Consider the following 15,666-nt stretch of genomic DNA (forward strand, 5'->3'; position numbering starts at 1 on the left):
GCAGGTAGTTTGGTGAGTCAATTGGCTGAATTGTTGTGGCCAATGACCATGGAACAGCGACTCATGACATCAGAGAACCACTGTGCCCCTCATTTAAAGGATAGTTTACATTCCTTCCAAGAACACATTTTCAAAACTTTACGGTGGTGTGGTGCCTGAAAGTCATTTTTTTAAATTGCTGATAAAATGATTGTTATTACTGCAACAGTTAGAAGGTTACGTTACATAGGTAATACTAAATTTGGAATACTAAAAATCTTAGCTTGTTAGAAATTTTGTCCCCTCAAAGTTGCTTCAGGAAGTCACAATGTTTTGTGCTTTACTTTGCTATGCATTTTTAAATGTGATACACGTTTTGTAAAATTTAGAAATTTCTATAAATTTAAGAGCATCGTACATGGTTTTCTGGTCTGGACCTTGAAAGCTGGACAAGTCTATTGGCTGTTGACAAACTCACAGGAGAAATAGCTAAGCTTTTTTGTAACGATTCTCCCAACATTCTTTGTCATCCCTACAGGCAACTGGCAAAAGCAATTTTACATCATATGGTTCTGAAGCTCATTCACAGCTAAGGGATTAGATTGAAAAGACAAAGATTTGAATATGCTAAATTGATGCACTCTCTAAAGAGATCAAAATGGTTAGATGCTAGCACCTCAGTTCAGAATTCCAATCTTGGTTATATTTCTCTGAAACACCTTTAATTTTCGAAGTTAAAAGCTACTGTAAAAGTGATTACAAGTGAACCAGTGGGATCAACAAACAGTTGAATTTACTAGTTTTAACTTGTCAAACCTATTTAGGAAAATACCCAAGTTGAGGACTGTTATCCTTACTGAAAGACAAAAATGTTCGTACTACAATGGCAAAGAGATTACATATTCAAAAACTGTTTTACCTGATTTTATACATATAAATTTGAAGGCATAATTATGCTTAACAGCAGTACATTTTGAAATATAAATATTCAAAAGTGTGCTGGGAAGTAAGAAAAGTGTAAAGTAGAAAATTTAAGAATTTTAAAACTTCATTTATAGGATAAATCATACATGTTAGCCAAAAATTTTCTTCACGTAATTTTGAACATTTTTGTGCAGCTGTTTGCTTGTGGCTGCAAAGACCTCCTGTGCCAGTTTACGTGTCTTTTCATTTTGAGACCACATCACTCGATAGACCGGAACAGTATACTTTTGTTTTCCCTGTGAAGGCACAATGACAATTTTCAGGAGGATGGAAAGCACCAGTATTTCAAACATTTTGTAGCATAGGATTAACATCAAGTTTATAGACACCCTACTCGTGAAGGTTGATCACTTTATGACTTTTATGATCATTTTAAAAATAATTCTAGTAATTTAACAATTTTGTTTCTGATGAGCATGTTTGCACTAAACTCAATCAAAAATTACATGGAAAGCAGAAGAAACATTGCCCTATCATGATCAAATGTTTTTTGTACATGCCACAATCTTGTTTGTGGCTTGTACCTCAGTTCCAGTTGTATGGTTATTTTTGGCAATGCAATGTCTTTGTTCTCCAATATAGTTGCATTATTTTCCTCAACCACTTGAACCTTATTTTCTTCAGACAATCCATCTTTCTCGGTGATCCCAGTCTTTCTCCTCTCAAGAAACGTGCTCTGCCCCCTCAATGTTTCCCCATGTTTCCCAAAACATACTCTCAATCCACCTCTTTGCCTGATCCCATTCTTCCACTTGCTCTTATTTATCTGATAAAATTTTCAATGCACTTTAAAATTACTAAATTTTTTAAATGAATGTATCCAACAGCATGTGTTTTTATAATTAATTAGATTTTTCACAAACGTAGTCAAGTATTTTTGCTGAACAGTATGTAAAGGGATTATGACCTATTCATTCAATGAACGTATTCATTCACATACCTGACTATGGAGGAAATTCTGGAGTTCATCAAATGCATCCTCATAGTTATTTTTTATAACAATCTGCACCCAGCGAAAACGCAGTTCAGCATTCTTGGCCTTGGATATTTTTGGATACATTTCAGCCAGCTTTGCAGTATTACCTACAAAAAAAAAAATCAGCTTTCAAATTTTGTTCCAGACATTATTATGACAAAATTAACATTATCTACCATACTGTTTTTGCTGAACATGATTTTCTATTTGGTCATGACCACCACACATTGGTTACATATGCATATCCATCTGATATTACTGAAGTGTACCTCCAAGAGAAGGAGCAAAACTTGACCTTCTCTTGGGAAGTAAAGCAGGACAAGTGAATGAAGTGTTAATAGGGGAATACTTAAGGACGAGAGATCATAATATTTTAAAATAGTTATGGAAAAGAATAGGCCTTTTATAAGAGTTCTTTGTTGGAGTAAAGCAAATTTTGATGGTTATGAGACAGGAATTTTCAAAAGTTGACTAAAGTAGACTGTTCACAGGTAAAAAGATGACAAGTGGGAGGCTTTCAAAAGTGTGATAACCAGAGTTCAGAGGCATTACGTTCCTATTAGAGTGAAGGGTAAAGCTGGTATGAGTAGGGAACAGTAGATGAACAAAGATAGAGATCGAGATTAATGCAGATATTATGGTCACGAATAAGGAATCATAGTAAATATAAACAACTGGGATCAAATGAATCTCTTGAAGAGTATAAGGGTGTAAGAGCATTCTTGAAAGAAATCAGAAAAGCAAAAAGGGGATATGTGATAGCCTTGGCAGATAAAGGATAATCCACAGAGATTCTTCAAGTACATCAAGAGCAACTAGCCAATGAATAGGGCCCCTTCAATATCAAGGTTCTCCATGTGTTGAACCTCAGGAGGTGGGAGAGATATAAATGTTATTGCACATCAGTTTTTACTATGGAAAAAGAAATGCAGGCTAGAGTACGTGGGGAAATAAATATTAACATTTTGAAAACGGTTCACATTAGAAGAGGAAGTGCTGGAGGTCTGAGAAAACAAAGGTAGATAAATCTCCAGTACCTAATCTTATGTATTCCAGAACATTGCACGAAGTTATGGAGGAAATTGCAAGGCCCTTGCAAAAATATTTGTATCATCAACAACCAGAGTTGAGATGCCAGAGAACTGGAGACTAGCAAATTTAAGAAAGGCTGTAAGGAGAAGCTTGGGAGCTACAAATTTTGAATCTGACATTGGTGATGGATAGGTTTTGCAGGCAATTCTGAAAGATAGGACTGACATGCATTTGGAGAGGCAAGGACTGATTGAGTATTGTCAGCATGGTTTTGCGCATAGGAAATTGTCTCTCTCAAACTTGATTGAATTTTCTGAGGAAGTAACCAAAAATATTGATGAGGGCAGAGCAGCAGACGTTTACACTGACTTAGTCTTTGACAAGGTTCTGCATGATTGACTATTAATAAAGTCAGATTGCATGGTGCTCATGGAGAGTTGCCAATTGGATACAAAATTGGCTTGACAGTAGGAAACAGAAGGTGGTGGTGGGTTGCTTTTCACACTGGAGGTCTGTGATCAGCAGTGATCTACAGGGACCAGTATTGGGTCCACTTTTGTTTGTCATTTATATAAACAATTTGAATGAGAATTTAGGAGGCCTGGTTAATAAGTTTGCAAATAACACCAAAATTGTTGGTATAGTGGACAGCGAAGGTTACCGAAGCTTACAAAGAAATCTTATCGATTTGGTGAATGGGCTGAGTAGTGGCAGACGGAGTTTAATTTGGATAAATAAGAGGCATTGAATTTTGGTTAAACAAACAAGGGTCGGACTTATATACTTAATGGTAGGGTCCTGGATAGTGTTGTGGAACAGAGACCCCTAAGGGTTCAGGTACATAATTATCTGAAATTTGCATCACAGGTAGACATGGTGGTTAAGAAGTCATTTCACATGTTTGTCCTCATTGCTCAGTCCTTTTGAGTGTAGAGATTGGGGGTTCACATTAAGGTTGTACAGGACACTGGTGAGACCTCTCCTGGAGTACTGTGTGCAGTTCTGGTTGCCCTGTTATAGGAAAGGTATTACTAAACTGGAGAGGGTAAAGAGAAGATTTACCAGATTGAAGGGGTTGAGTTATAAAGAATAGGCTGGGACTTTGCTCACTGGAGTGGTAAGAGATTGAGAAATGACCTGATAGAGGTTGACAAAATCATAAGGGGCATGGATAAGGTGAATGACAATAGGCATTTTCCTAGGGTGGGGGGGGTTCAAAGCTAGGGGGAATATTTTTAAGGTGAGAGCAAAAAGATTTAGCAAGGACGAGGGACAACAGTTTTTACACAGACTGGTTTTGGGTGGAATGAACTGCCCGAGGAAGTGGTGAATGCAGGTACAGTCACAACATTTCAAAGACATTTAGATAAGTACATGAACAGGAAAGGTTGGAGGGATACCGTCCAAACGCAGGCAGGTGGGACTAGTTCAGTTCGGGAACATGATCAGCATGGGCTGGTTGGAACAAAGGGTCTGTTTTCATGCTGCATGACTCTCCATGACTCTGGAGAAGAGGCAGCATGGTAGCTCAGTAGTTAGCACTATTGCTTCTTAGCGCCAGGAATCCAAGTTTGATTCCAGCCTCGAGTCTTTGGCTGTATGGAGTTTGCACATTCTCCCCATGTCTGTGTAGGTTTCCTCTGTGTGCTCTGGTTTCCTCTCACTGTCCAAAGATATGCAGGTTAGGTGAATTAGCCATGCTAACTTTGCCATAGTGACCAGGGGGTAGATTAGCTATGGTAAAATATGGGGTTAGGGGGACAGGATGTGGGAGTGGGGCTGGGTGGGATGTTCTTCAGAAGGTTGTGGTAGACTCAAAGGGTCTTTTTCCACAGTAGGGAATCGAATAGCCAATGATGGCCTATTGTTTAAGGTAGGGGAAAGGGATAATCCAGGAAACTACATATCTGTGAGCCTCACATCAGTTATAGGAAAATTATTGGAAAAGATTCTCAGGGACAAGATTGAAACACATTTAAAAGTAAGTTGACTCATTAGCAATAGACAGCATGATTTTGTGCTGCATAGGTTGTGTCTCACCAACTAGATCAAAGTTTTCCTTGAGGTGATGAGGATGATTGATGAGGGAAAAGCAGATGATGTTGTCTACATGGATTTCAGTAAAGCCTTTGACAAGGTCCTTCATGGCAGACTGGTACAAAAGGTGACTTCACACGGCATTAGGGGTGAGCTAGCAAGATGGATACAGAACTGGCTTAGTCATAGACAGAGGGTAGGAGTGAAAGAATGCTTTTCGGAATGGAGGGTTGTGACTAATGGTGTTCCACAGGGATCAGTGCTGGGACCTCTACTGTTCATAGTCTACATAAATGATTTGGAGGAAAAATGATTTGGTCTAATTAGTATGATTGCAGATGATACAAAAATTGGAGGAGTTGTGGATCGTGAAGATTGTCAGAGGATACAACAGGATCTAGATCATTTGGAGGCATGGGCAGAAAAAAGGCAGATGAAGTTTAATCTGGAAAAAATGTGAGGAGATGCATTTTGGAAGGTTTAGTACAGGTGGAAATTATACAGTGAATGGCAGAACCCTTAGGAGTATTGATATGGAGAAGGATCTGGGTGTGCAGGTCCACAGATCACTGAAGGTGAGACAGCAGTTAGTTAAGGAAAGGAGGTAGTTAAGGAAAAGGCTTCTGGCATGCATCATTGGTAGGGGTATTCAGGATAAGGAGAGGCAAGTTATGCTGCAGCTTTAGGCTACACTTGGAATTTTGCGTACTGTTCTGGTAACCACACAACCAGAAGGATATGGATGCTTTGGACAGGGTACAGAAAAGGTTTACCAGAATATTGCTGAGCATGGGGGATTTTAGCTATAAAGAAAAGTTGAATAGACTGGGTTTGTTTTTTTTCTGGAATACTGGAGGTTGAGGGTTGACCTGATAGAAATTTAAAAGATTGTGAATGGCATGGATCGAGGGGAAAATATGAGGCATTTTCCTAAGGTAGAGAGGTCGGTGGGGGGGAGTGGTGTTTGAGAGATGTGCAAGGCAATGTTTTCATACAAAGGACGGGGAGTACCTGGAACATACTGTCAGAGGTGGCGATGGAAGCAGATACAACAGCAGCTTTCAAGGAGAACCTGGACGGATATATGAATAGGAAGGGAATAGAGGGATATGGATCCTATAAGTAAAGACAGTTTCAGTGTGGAAGGGAAAAATGTATCGGTGCAGATTTGGCAGGCTGAAGGGCCTGTTCCTGTGCTGTATTGTACTTTGTTCAAGTGTATTAAGAGCATTGTCAAATGTTTATTCAGTCAATGCATGAACCATCCAGACCACAGGCTTAAACATCGGAAGTGGACTTGAATGCACAACCTGAGGTAACAGTCTACCATTGTGTTGAAGAGGACATAACCACAGATCATTTTTGCCTTTAACCTTCACTATGAATTGATCCTTAGGTTTAGAACTTATGCGATGCTCAAGATCATACTTGCCTTTGCATTAAGAATTGTGTGGTTCGCTTACAGAAATTAGTATTTGCTAACTCAAGTAATAATTCTAAAAATTTGATCAGTCATGCAATAGCAGAACAAGCTCGAGAGGTTGAATGATGTATCATTTTCAACTCAGAGATCAAATGTTTAATGGGCAGCTCAGTGGTTAACACTGGTTCGATTTCACCCTTGGGCGACTGTGCGGAGTTTGCACATCATAGAATAGAATCCCTACAGAGTGGAAACAGGTCATTTGGCCCAGCAAGTCCACACTCACCCTCCGAAGAGTATCCAACCCAGACCCATTTGCTTATCCTATTACTCTACATTTCCCCTAACTAAATGTACCTAGCCTACACATCCCTAAACACGAAGGGCAATTTAGCATAGCCAATTACCTAACCTGCACAATTTTGGACCGTGGAAGAAAACTGGAGCACCCAGACAAAACCCATGCAGACACGGGGAGAATGTGCAAACTCCACACAGACAGTTACCTGAAGCTGCAATCGAACCTGGGTCCCTGGTGTTGTGAGGCAGCAGTGCTAATCACTAAGCCACCATGCTGCCTATTCTCCCCGTGGCTTTCTGCCAAGCGCTCAGATTTTCTCCCTCAGTCCAACCATATGCAAATGAGGTGGATTGGCCATGCTAAATTGACCAGTGTAGGTTAAGTGAATTAGCAATGGGAAGGTTTCAGATACAGGGTCAAGGTGGCGGCTCTGGGTAGGAATAATATTGCAAATCTCTCGTAGTTTGAATGTTTTAGGAATATAACTTCCAGATTGCAAGTTAAAATGGTCAGGAGAGAGAGGTATGAAATAGCAGTGGACTTTTTTGCTTTTTAAAGAACTGAGTAGAAAACATCTGTTGTGTTTGCATGAAGTGCAGTTCAAGATTGCGTTTAGGAGGTAAAGCTAAATTACTTTAAAAGCACTTAAGTGAACTCTGAGAAGTTGTAAAACTCACTTGCTTCATCAGATCAAAAGAAAATTGTAAATCCAAACAGCCCAGATCAGGATATGCCACATGGAGCCAGGTGAAAGGTAAGGAGATACTCTGATTTCAATCTATCTTGGTGCTTGCTGAGTGTACTTTGGTTGCAGTGTGGACTGCAACCCGGAGTAATTAGTTAAAACATATGACAGACACACACACACACACACAACAGAGTAAAACATAAATTCATCATTGCAAGTGATTCTTAATCTTAGTTTGAATGTGGAGGGGAACAAAAGTTGGAAAAACTTAAAACATATCTTGCAGCACCTCATTGCAGACAAAGCAACCAGATTAGCTTGGAATTGTAGGAAAAGTAACCAAGCAGAAAGGGACCTGACTATCCACAATCAAGAGAGAAGATGTGAATATTTTACCTGAGAATAGCTGTCATAGACATTTTCCATAGGACAGTGACATACTTAAGGGTGGTCCCTATAAAATTAAATATTTTTAATATTTACTTATTCAATAAGAGATTTCTGGGGAAAGCAGAATGTAAATTGACGTCCAATGAAATGTTGTGGTGTAATCAATTGAAGTCAGGATACTTGATTCCTTTTGAAAGATCACCAGCTGGATCATAACACTTTAGGTGAGCACTGTGTTTAATTCATTGCTTAAACAAAATTATTCATACACAAATTTAAAGACTCAAAATATGTTCTTTCAGGAGTTTAATGGTAAAATGGCCCCAGTCTAAACGTCTGTTTATGGGTCATGTGTTGCTCTAAGTAACTAGGAAATTAAGCTTTGTTATGTGACAGATATAATCATAAAATATTACCTTGGGGTAAAGGTGAATTTTCCAAGAGTTTATCAAGGAAGTACACAATCTGGTAGGTTTTCCATGATGACATATCAACAGCTTTGATCGCATACATATTCAGATCTGCAGCTAGCCACAGAGTTGCTAAGTTTTCTGCAGGTTTCATCAGAGTATCACCAGATGAAAGGTCTGGTAGGTAAGGTGGCCACCCAGGAGTGTTCAACCAGCAGTCAAATTCAAACCCTAAAATCAAAAGAAAATAAGTCTGTTCAGCAGCCAATACAGAGAATATTCAATTCAAAGCAAACATTCCTAGCTCTTGTCTTAACCTTAAGTGCTTTGTGATTCTGTGGCCTCATTGTGACTCAAATGCTAATTTTTGATATTCACAGTGATCTGGATGAGAAAGTACTTATTTTGATCCCTCAATTAAAATATTTTTAAGTAGAAATATATGGTGATATAATATCCTGGAACTTACACTCATTTGTGTTTTTTTTTATGAGAAGACTGATAAGCAGCCTGTGTTGTCTTTTGCCCAACTCAGTGGTCTGTGGGCTACAAAGTTTCAGAACTGATTGATTGATTATTACTGATGCAGAACATTGCACCTGATACATTTGTAGATGTTGCTGAGAATAAATATTGATGCTGGTTGCCATGGACACAACCGGACACTGGAGTCTTTGATGCAAAATGGCCTACCTAGTATTTTAATACTTATTAAATATAGAGGTCCCAAAGATGAATAAAATGCAACATGACTGCAATAAGTAGAAGACTTTATTGACGTTTGTTCTATCTTCAATTTCTATGTTTTTAACAAGCAATGAGGTGGAGTAGATTGCTAATGCACTTTGGAATTATCAATTATGATGAAATTAGGCAGCATCAGGAAAGCTTAAAATGAACCAACCTCGGATCTGAGGATATCAATACCTTAAATGCACTAAAATCTTATCAAGGATCCACTATTATAATAAGAACATCTATATAAGTATCATACAGACATGTTGGAAAACCATAACTACCATAAGCCATTAGTGACATGAAAAAGATAAATTCTGAATAAGAGCACTACAATGCCAAAAGCATTCCTCCCTCAAATTAGGTGTAAATGTAATAAAAGAGCATTACCTGGTTTTTTTTCGATATTCTTTTCCTTGAGCTCTGGGAAATAGCTTAAATAGAAATCCAAAGTATCCTCAGCTACAATACTTTGAAACTTAAATTTGTTCACATAAGCCTGCAACCAAACAAGAGAGTATTAAGGACGTAAGAGTTTGTTCAAGTGAAAACAAATGCCAAAAACCAAATAGCAAGCAGAGAGAACATAACTAATTTTAAGTTCCTCTCCAAGCCACATCTTCAGATCTATATTGTTCTTCCTTCACAACAAAATCCTGGAGCTCTCCATCCTAACAGCTGTGCCCCTGCACCAAACAGACTTCAGCTTATCAAGGATGCATTCACCACAACCTACTTAAGGGCAATTAGGGTTGGGCACCAAAACACTGTCTTGGAAAGAATAAAAACTTTTATTTTTTTAAAAATTGCAGTCAGATACTGGACAAATATGAATCCCACGGTGAAGTGCTTGTGTCCAAGTTACTGGTTACATGATGTGTTTCTCTGATTCAAAAAACCTCAACCAAGCACATTTTGGCACATCTTTCTCATAGTAACTAATAGCCACAGAACTTAATCCACATTACTCTGCACATCTGACACCATAAATGAATACTTTGTCATATTTCCATTTGGCCTTGGAAGCAACTTACAAAGTATACTCAATAAAGGTCCTTCCAGGTTTGGATAAATGGGAATTGTAGCAAGAGGGGGAGAAAAAGCTTTGCAAGGAGAGGTGAGTGAATTTACAGACCAGTAAGTCTCACGTCTGTCGTCTGCAAGGTGTTAGAAAGGATTCGGAGGGATAGGATTTATGACCATCTGGATGAGCATGGCTTGATTAAATGCAGTCAGCACGGCTTTGAGAGGGGCAGGTCATGCCTCACAAACTTTATCGAGTTCTTTGAGGATGTGACTAGAAAAGTTGATGAGGGTCGAGCTGTGGATGTGGTGTATATGGACTTCAGCAGGGCATTTGAAAAGGTTCCCCATGGTAGGCTCATTCAGAAGGTCAGGAGGAATGGGATACAGGGGAACTTAGCTGTCAGGATACAGAATTGGCTGGCCAACAGAAGACAGCGAGTGGTAGTAGAAGGAAAATATTCTGCCTGGAAGTCAGTGGTGAGTGGTATTCCACAGGGCTCTGTCCTTGGGCTTCTACTGTTTGTAATTTTTATTTATGACTTGGATGAGGGAATTGAAGGATGGGTCAGCAAGTTTGCAGATGACACAAAGGTTGGAGGTGTCGTTGACAGTATAGAGGGCTATTGTAGGCTGCAGCGGGACATTGACAGAAAGCAGAGATGGGCTGAGAGGTGGCAGATGGAGTTCAACCTGGATAAATGCGAGGTGATGCATTTTGGAAGGTCGAATTTGAAAGCTGAGTACAGGAGTAAGGATAGGATTCTTGGCAGTGTGGAGGAACAGAGGGATCTTGGTGTGTAGGTACATAGATCCTTTAGAGTGGCCACCCAAGTGGACAGGGTTGTTAAGAAAGCATATGGTGTTTTGGCTTTCATTAACAGGGGGACTGAGTTTAAGAGTCATGAGATCTTGTTGCAGCTCTATAAAACGTTGGTTAGACCACACTTGGAGTACTGCATCCAGTTCTGGTCGCCCTATTATAGGAAAGTTGTGGATGCTTTGGAGAGGGTTCAGAGGAGGTTTACCAGGATGCTGCCTGGACTGGAGGGCTTATCTTATAAAGAGAGGTTGACTGAGCTCGGACTTTTCTCATTGGAGAAAAGGAGGAGAAGAGGGGACCTAATTGAGGTATACAAGATAATGAGGGGCATAGATAGAGTCGATAGTCAGAGACTATTTCCCAGGGCAGAAATGGCTCACACGAGGGGTCATAGTTTTAAGCTGGTTGGTGGAAAGTATAGAGGGGATGTCAGAGGCGGGTTCTTTACACAGAGTTGTGAGAGCATGGAATGCGTTGCCTAGGCAGTTGTGGAAGCAAGGTCATTGGGGACATTTAAGAGACTGCTGGACATGCATATGGTCACAGAAACTTGAGGGTGCATACATGAGGATCAATGGTCGGCACAACATCGTGGGCTGAAGGGCCTGTTCTGTGCTGTACTGTTCTATGTTCTATGAATAACTAGTTAAAAAGGCAAACTACTGCAGTGTTTGGAAAAGAAAAATGCTGAAGAAACGCAGGTCTGGCTGCATCTACAGAGATGCAACATTGTCATTTAGAATTCCATGACTCTAAATGAATGACTTAATTTTGTGTTTGGTAGATGTTTGAGGGACAAGTCCCTCAGAATATTGCCGCATTTTGTGCTCTTCTTTGAACAGTACAATGGGATTTAATGTCCACATGAGTCACTAAACCAGACAAAATAAGACTTGATTGATTACTTCATCAAAAGGGCTTCACCTGTAACAATTTACTAGTATATGTTACTAAATTATACTCAGTTACAAGACTGGCATTACAATTCACAATATTCCACTGACAGAGGTCAGGACTGAGTCAAGCTGATATTTTATCCTTTAATTAACTGGAAAACTGTCTTCCAAGGAACACCATGTAGAAAGTTTCTATAGACTGAGATATCAAAAATTAATTTGCAGTGAGTAGGGAAAGCAAGGAAAAGGAGATTGATGAAAGGCAATAAAAAGGAAGAAACCCATGACTTGGGAGGCAGTGAAAACCTTGACCAAGATTGTTTACATAATTGTAAATAGGGATTTTCAATAAAAGTCTGCCTACTTTGAGAAATAAAGCACTCAAACTATGTTCTTGGAATGAAAATGAAATGGCACAGTGATTAGCACTGCTGCCTCACAGCGCCAGAGACCTGGGTTCAATTCCCACCTCGGGCAACTGTCTGTGTGGAGTTTGCACATTCTCCCTGTGCTTCAGTTTCCTCCCACAGTCCAAAGATATGCAGGTCAGGTGAATTGGCCATGTTAAATTGCCCGTAGTGTTAGGTGAAGGGGTAAATATAGGGGAATGGGTCGCTCTTCGGAAGGTCGGTATGGACTTGTTGAACTGAAGGGCCTATTTCCACACTGTAGGGAATCTAATGTAAAATCACTGATAAAACTAGTATTTATAGACCATCTATAATCTTCCTTTATCTTTGTGTTTTGATTAAAAATTGGAATAATATTCATGAAAACTCTAACTACCCATCAGGACAGAATGCTGAAAATAAGGTCGCTTGATTTTAGTCAGAAAATATATGCAAGTACAATGAATCAGATGCAAGTAAAACGTGAAAAATGTCTAAGTTTCAACTCTATAATTTTCTAAACTCAATGAGATGATCTTCATGCTTTTTGAAAAATTGTCAGTATGTACATAATCATGTCTAACAATCAAAACAAGTGCCTTTTCTTGAAAAGAGTGGTTGAAGGAATAAAGGGCTTTTCCATGTTAACAGTTTAACTTGAAGATTAATTTGTGTGTAAAGAACTTTTAGTGTTTTCATCGCTTATTTCATTCAGTTGCAGTTCATCTTGTGTTCTGCAAGATTTCTAGTGGTCTCCTATACTTGATCCCCGGACTGCCACTGTTAAACTGAACAGTTTAACGTAACTCTTCAACAATGTGTTTCTCTAAATCAATCTATATGTGAATACATTTGTTTACCTACTGCAATTCCAAAAAAGAAATTCCTTAACTTGTTCCAAAAAGCATCAGGAATGACTAACATTACCCTTAAATGTGTGATGTAACAGCATCCTACATACTATTCAATTATACGTTTTCACTGCAAGAGAAGATAGTTTTCCTTGTTGTACAATGCTTTTCACATTTAAAACATATGAGATGAAGTTTCAGATAACTAGACTTTGTTACTACAAATCTGTCTATCCCTGACAGTAACATACACAAATTATTTGATACGTCAACTAAAGGCATTATTTTTATCCCACAGATACATTTGTTACAAAGTTTGTGGAAGTCATAAAGACTGGACTGGAGAAGCATTATGTTAATATGATAAATAATTCAGCAACAGAAGGAGCTTTTTGTTTCTTATGTTCCAAGTATCAATTTGAAAGGACACAGTAAGTGATGCCAAGTGGCATTCTCCCAGTTTACCAATCGGTACTGTAATTTGAATGGAGACATCCCAGGGACTTCCAGGGGCTGTTACAGGTAGCCATTTATATAAAAATACCAAAGCCTCCATCCCAGGTTTACTAACAACAAATGAATTAATGAAACTTCAAGTGAAAGCCGGTGTTACTGCTTATGACAAATTTTAATTAAACGGTTATATAATTTATGCTTTCAATTATAAAGAAGTGTTTACTATTTCTTAATCATGAGGTCAGGACATAATTCAATGGCTTTTCTCAAATCAAGTAAGTTATTTGCATTACCTAATGAGTTTCTGTAAAATTGCCCCTGCAGGTATAAGGTCAGATCCTGCTTTGTTGGAGTATAGAAGCAGTCTTTAGCACAGAGCACAAGCCAAACATCTACTTGAAAACCCAAAACAAAACTGGTCAATGGAGGTTACCTTTTGCAATAAAAGTAGATAAAAAGAGTGTGTAAGCCAACATTTTAAGACTCTATGGCTTCAGCTAAGCTTGAGAAGAGTGAACGTAAAATAAATGAAGTTTTGGAGTACAGCTGGAACTTCATGTCTAAGTCCCATAAGGTTTTATCTAAAATAGGCCAGTTTATCATAAAACTAAATAAATATCATTATTAGTGAAAGACTTAATAAAGGGTTCTTACCCGAAGGAATGCATCAAATTTGTTCTGATCACCCACAAGGTGAGCCAAATATGACACGAAACAATAGCCCTTCTCATACGGAGTTTCATTATATGTGTCATCAGGATCAATGCCTAAAATAAGTTACAATGAAATGAATTCAGCAGTTATGAATTAAACAACAAATTAATTTAATTACAATTAAAAGAAAAATAAATTTCCTATACAAATGGGCTCACATCTGAGTGCTAAGAAAATCTGCAAAATTTGGAAGCAAAGGTTAGGTGGACCATCTAAACTTACAGAGCACTGAATATCACTTCTTTCTCTAACATTACCAGAGCAATTCAACAAGTTTGCCATTGTTTTTAAATACTTTGGCAGGCTCAAAAGTTTGAAAGACCCTATATAAATCTATGTCTGCCTATTTTTCATTACCCACTAATGTCTTTACAGTATCAATTACTCAGTAGTCTTGGCACTTTAGTTTCAGATGAAAAAATGGGAAAATGGGATATAGCAGAATGCAACAAAATTGAGATGTGGGAGTTGCCACAATTGTAATGAACATTAACAGTCTATCCCTGGAAATGGAGATAGAGAAGTCAAGGAAGGGAAGGCAAGACTCTCACATGAGAGAAATAAAGGATGAAATTCAAAGCAAAATTGATAAAATGTTTCGAGATCTATACTAGAGCAGGAAGGGTGAATATACAGTCACTGATCTCTTCGAGTATATGGATTGACACCCAAGAGGAACTGGAAGCAGAGTTGTTCCACAAACCCCTCTGCACAAAGAAAGATAGGAGTTCAAAGTTTGGTAGAAGATTTGTAGCTCGGGTGCTCGTTGTTGTGGTTCTGTTCGCCGTGCTGGGAATTTGTCTTGCAAACGTTTCGTCCCCTGTCTAGGTGACATCCTCAGTGCTTGGGAGCCTCCTGTGAAGCGCTTCTGTGCTGTTTCCTCCGGCATTTATAGTGGCCTGTCTCTGCCGCTTCCGGTTGTCAGTTCGAGCTTCACAGGAGGCTCCCAAGCACTGAGGATGTCACCTAGACAGGGGACGAAACGTTTGCAAGACAAATTCCCAGCTCAGCGAACAGAACCATAACAAAGATAGGAGTGCCAAAAGGTCCATATGTGTACTAAGTCACACCTTTATTTGGAGAAAACAAGACAAATTAAAGAAGACATTGTTCAAAGAAGAACAAGCTCAACAATGCGCAGAAGGTTAAAGATGGATTGGGACTGTTCAGACTTCCATTTAAGAAACTGAAAGACAGCCTGCAGATTGTCCTGGTGAGGGATGAAGGTGTAGAGGGGTTGCACATCCATGGTGAAGGTGGTACCTGGGGTCAGGAAACTGGAAACTGTGGAACTGATGTAAAGTATCAGAAGAATGAAATGGAAGTTAGAACAGACTGAACAAAATGACATAAAAAACCTAGAATAGGAAGAGGTAAGTTCAGTGTTGCGGAAACAAGTTGAAACAGTGGGCATGCTAGGGCATTCTGTTGGTAGAAGTGGGCCAGAAGAGGCTGAGGGAACTGCAAGGTGGGAAGCTGTGCAGCAAAGATCACTGAGGAGAAAGGTTCAGTGACAATCCTAGAAACAATGGCATAATGTTCAGTGGTGGGCTCATGGC

At 39.1% G+C, this 15,666-nt stretch overlaps 1 protein-coding gene across 1 annotated transcript in view; it reads right to left on the reverse strand.

The window, feature by feature from the left end:
• Nucleotides 1-679: 679 nt before the first annotated feature.
• Nucleotides 680-15,666, reverse strand: part of rnpep (arginyl aminopeptidase (aminopeptidase B)) — a 38,352-nt gene continuing 23,365 nt past the window's right edge. Inside the window, exons 7-11 of the mRNA XM_072563546.1 lie at nt 14,048-14,160; nt 9,346-9,454; nt 8,227-8,451; nt 1,904-2,046; nt 680-1,199 (exon numbers count right to left, since the gene is read on the reverse strand). Of these exons, the coding sequence (XP_072419647.1) occupies nt 1,053-1,199; nt 1,904-2,046; nt 8,227-8,451; nt 9,346-9,454; nt 14,048-14,160 (737 nt within the window). The 3' untranslated portion in view covers nt 680-1,052. The remainder of the gene's footprint in view (nt 1,200-1,903; nt 2,047-8,226; nt 8,452-9,345; nt 9,455-14,047; nt 14,161-15,666) is intronic.

Source organism: Chiloscyllium punctatum, chromosome 45 (assembly GCF_047496795.1).
Source record: "Chiloscyllium punctatum isolate Juve2018m chromosome 45, sChiPun1.3, whole genome shotgun sequence".
In the NCBI taxonomy this organism is placed as follows: domain Eukaryota; kingdom Metazoa; phylum Chordata; class Chondrichthyes; order Orectolobiformes; family Hemiscylliidae; genus Chiloscyllium; species Chiloscyllium punctatum.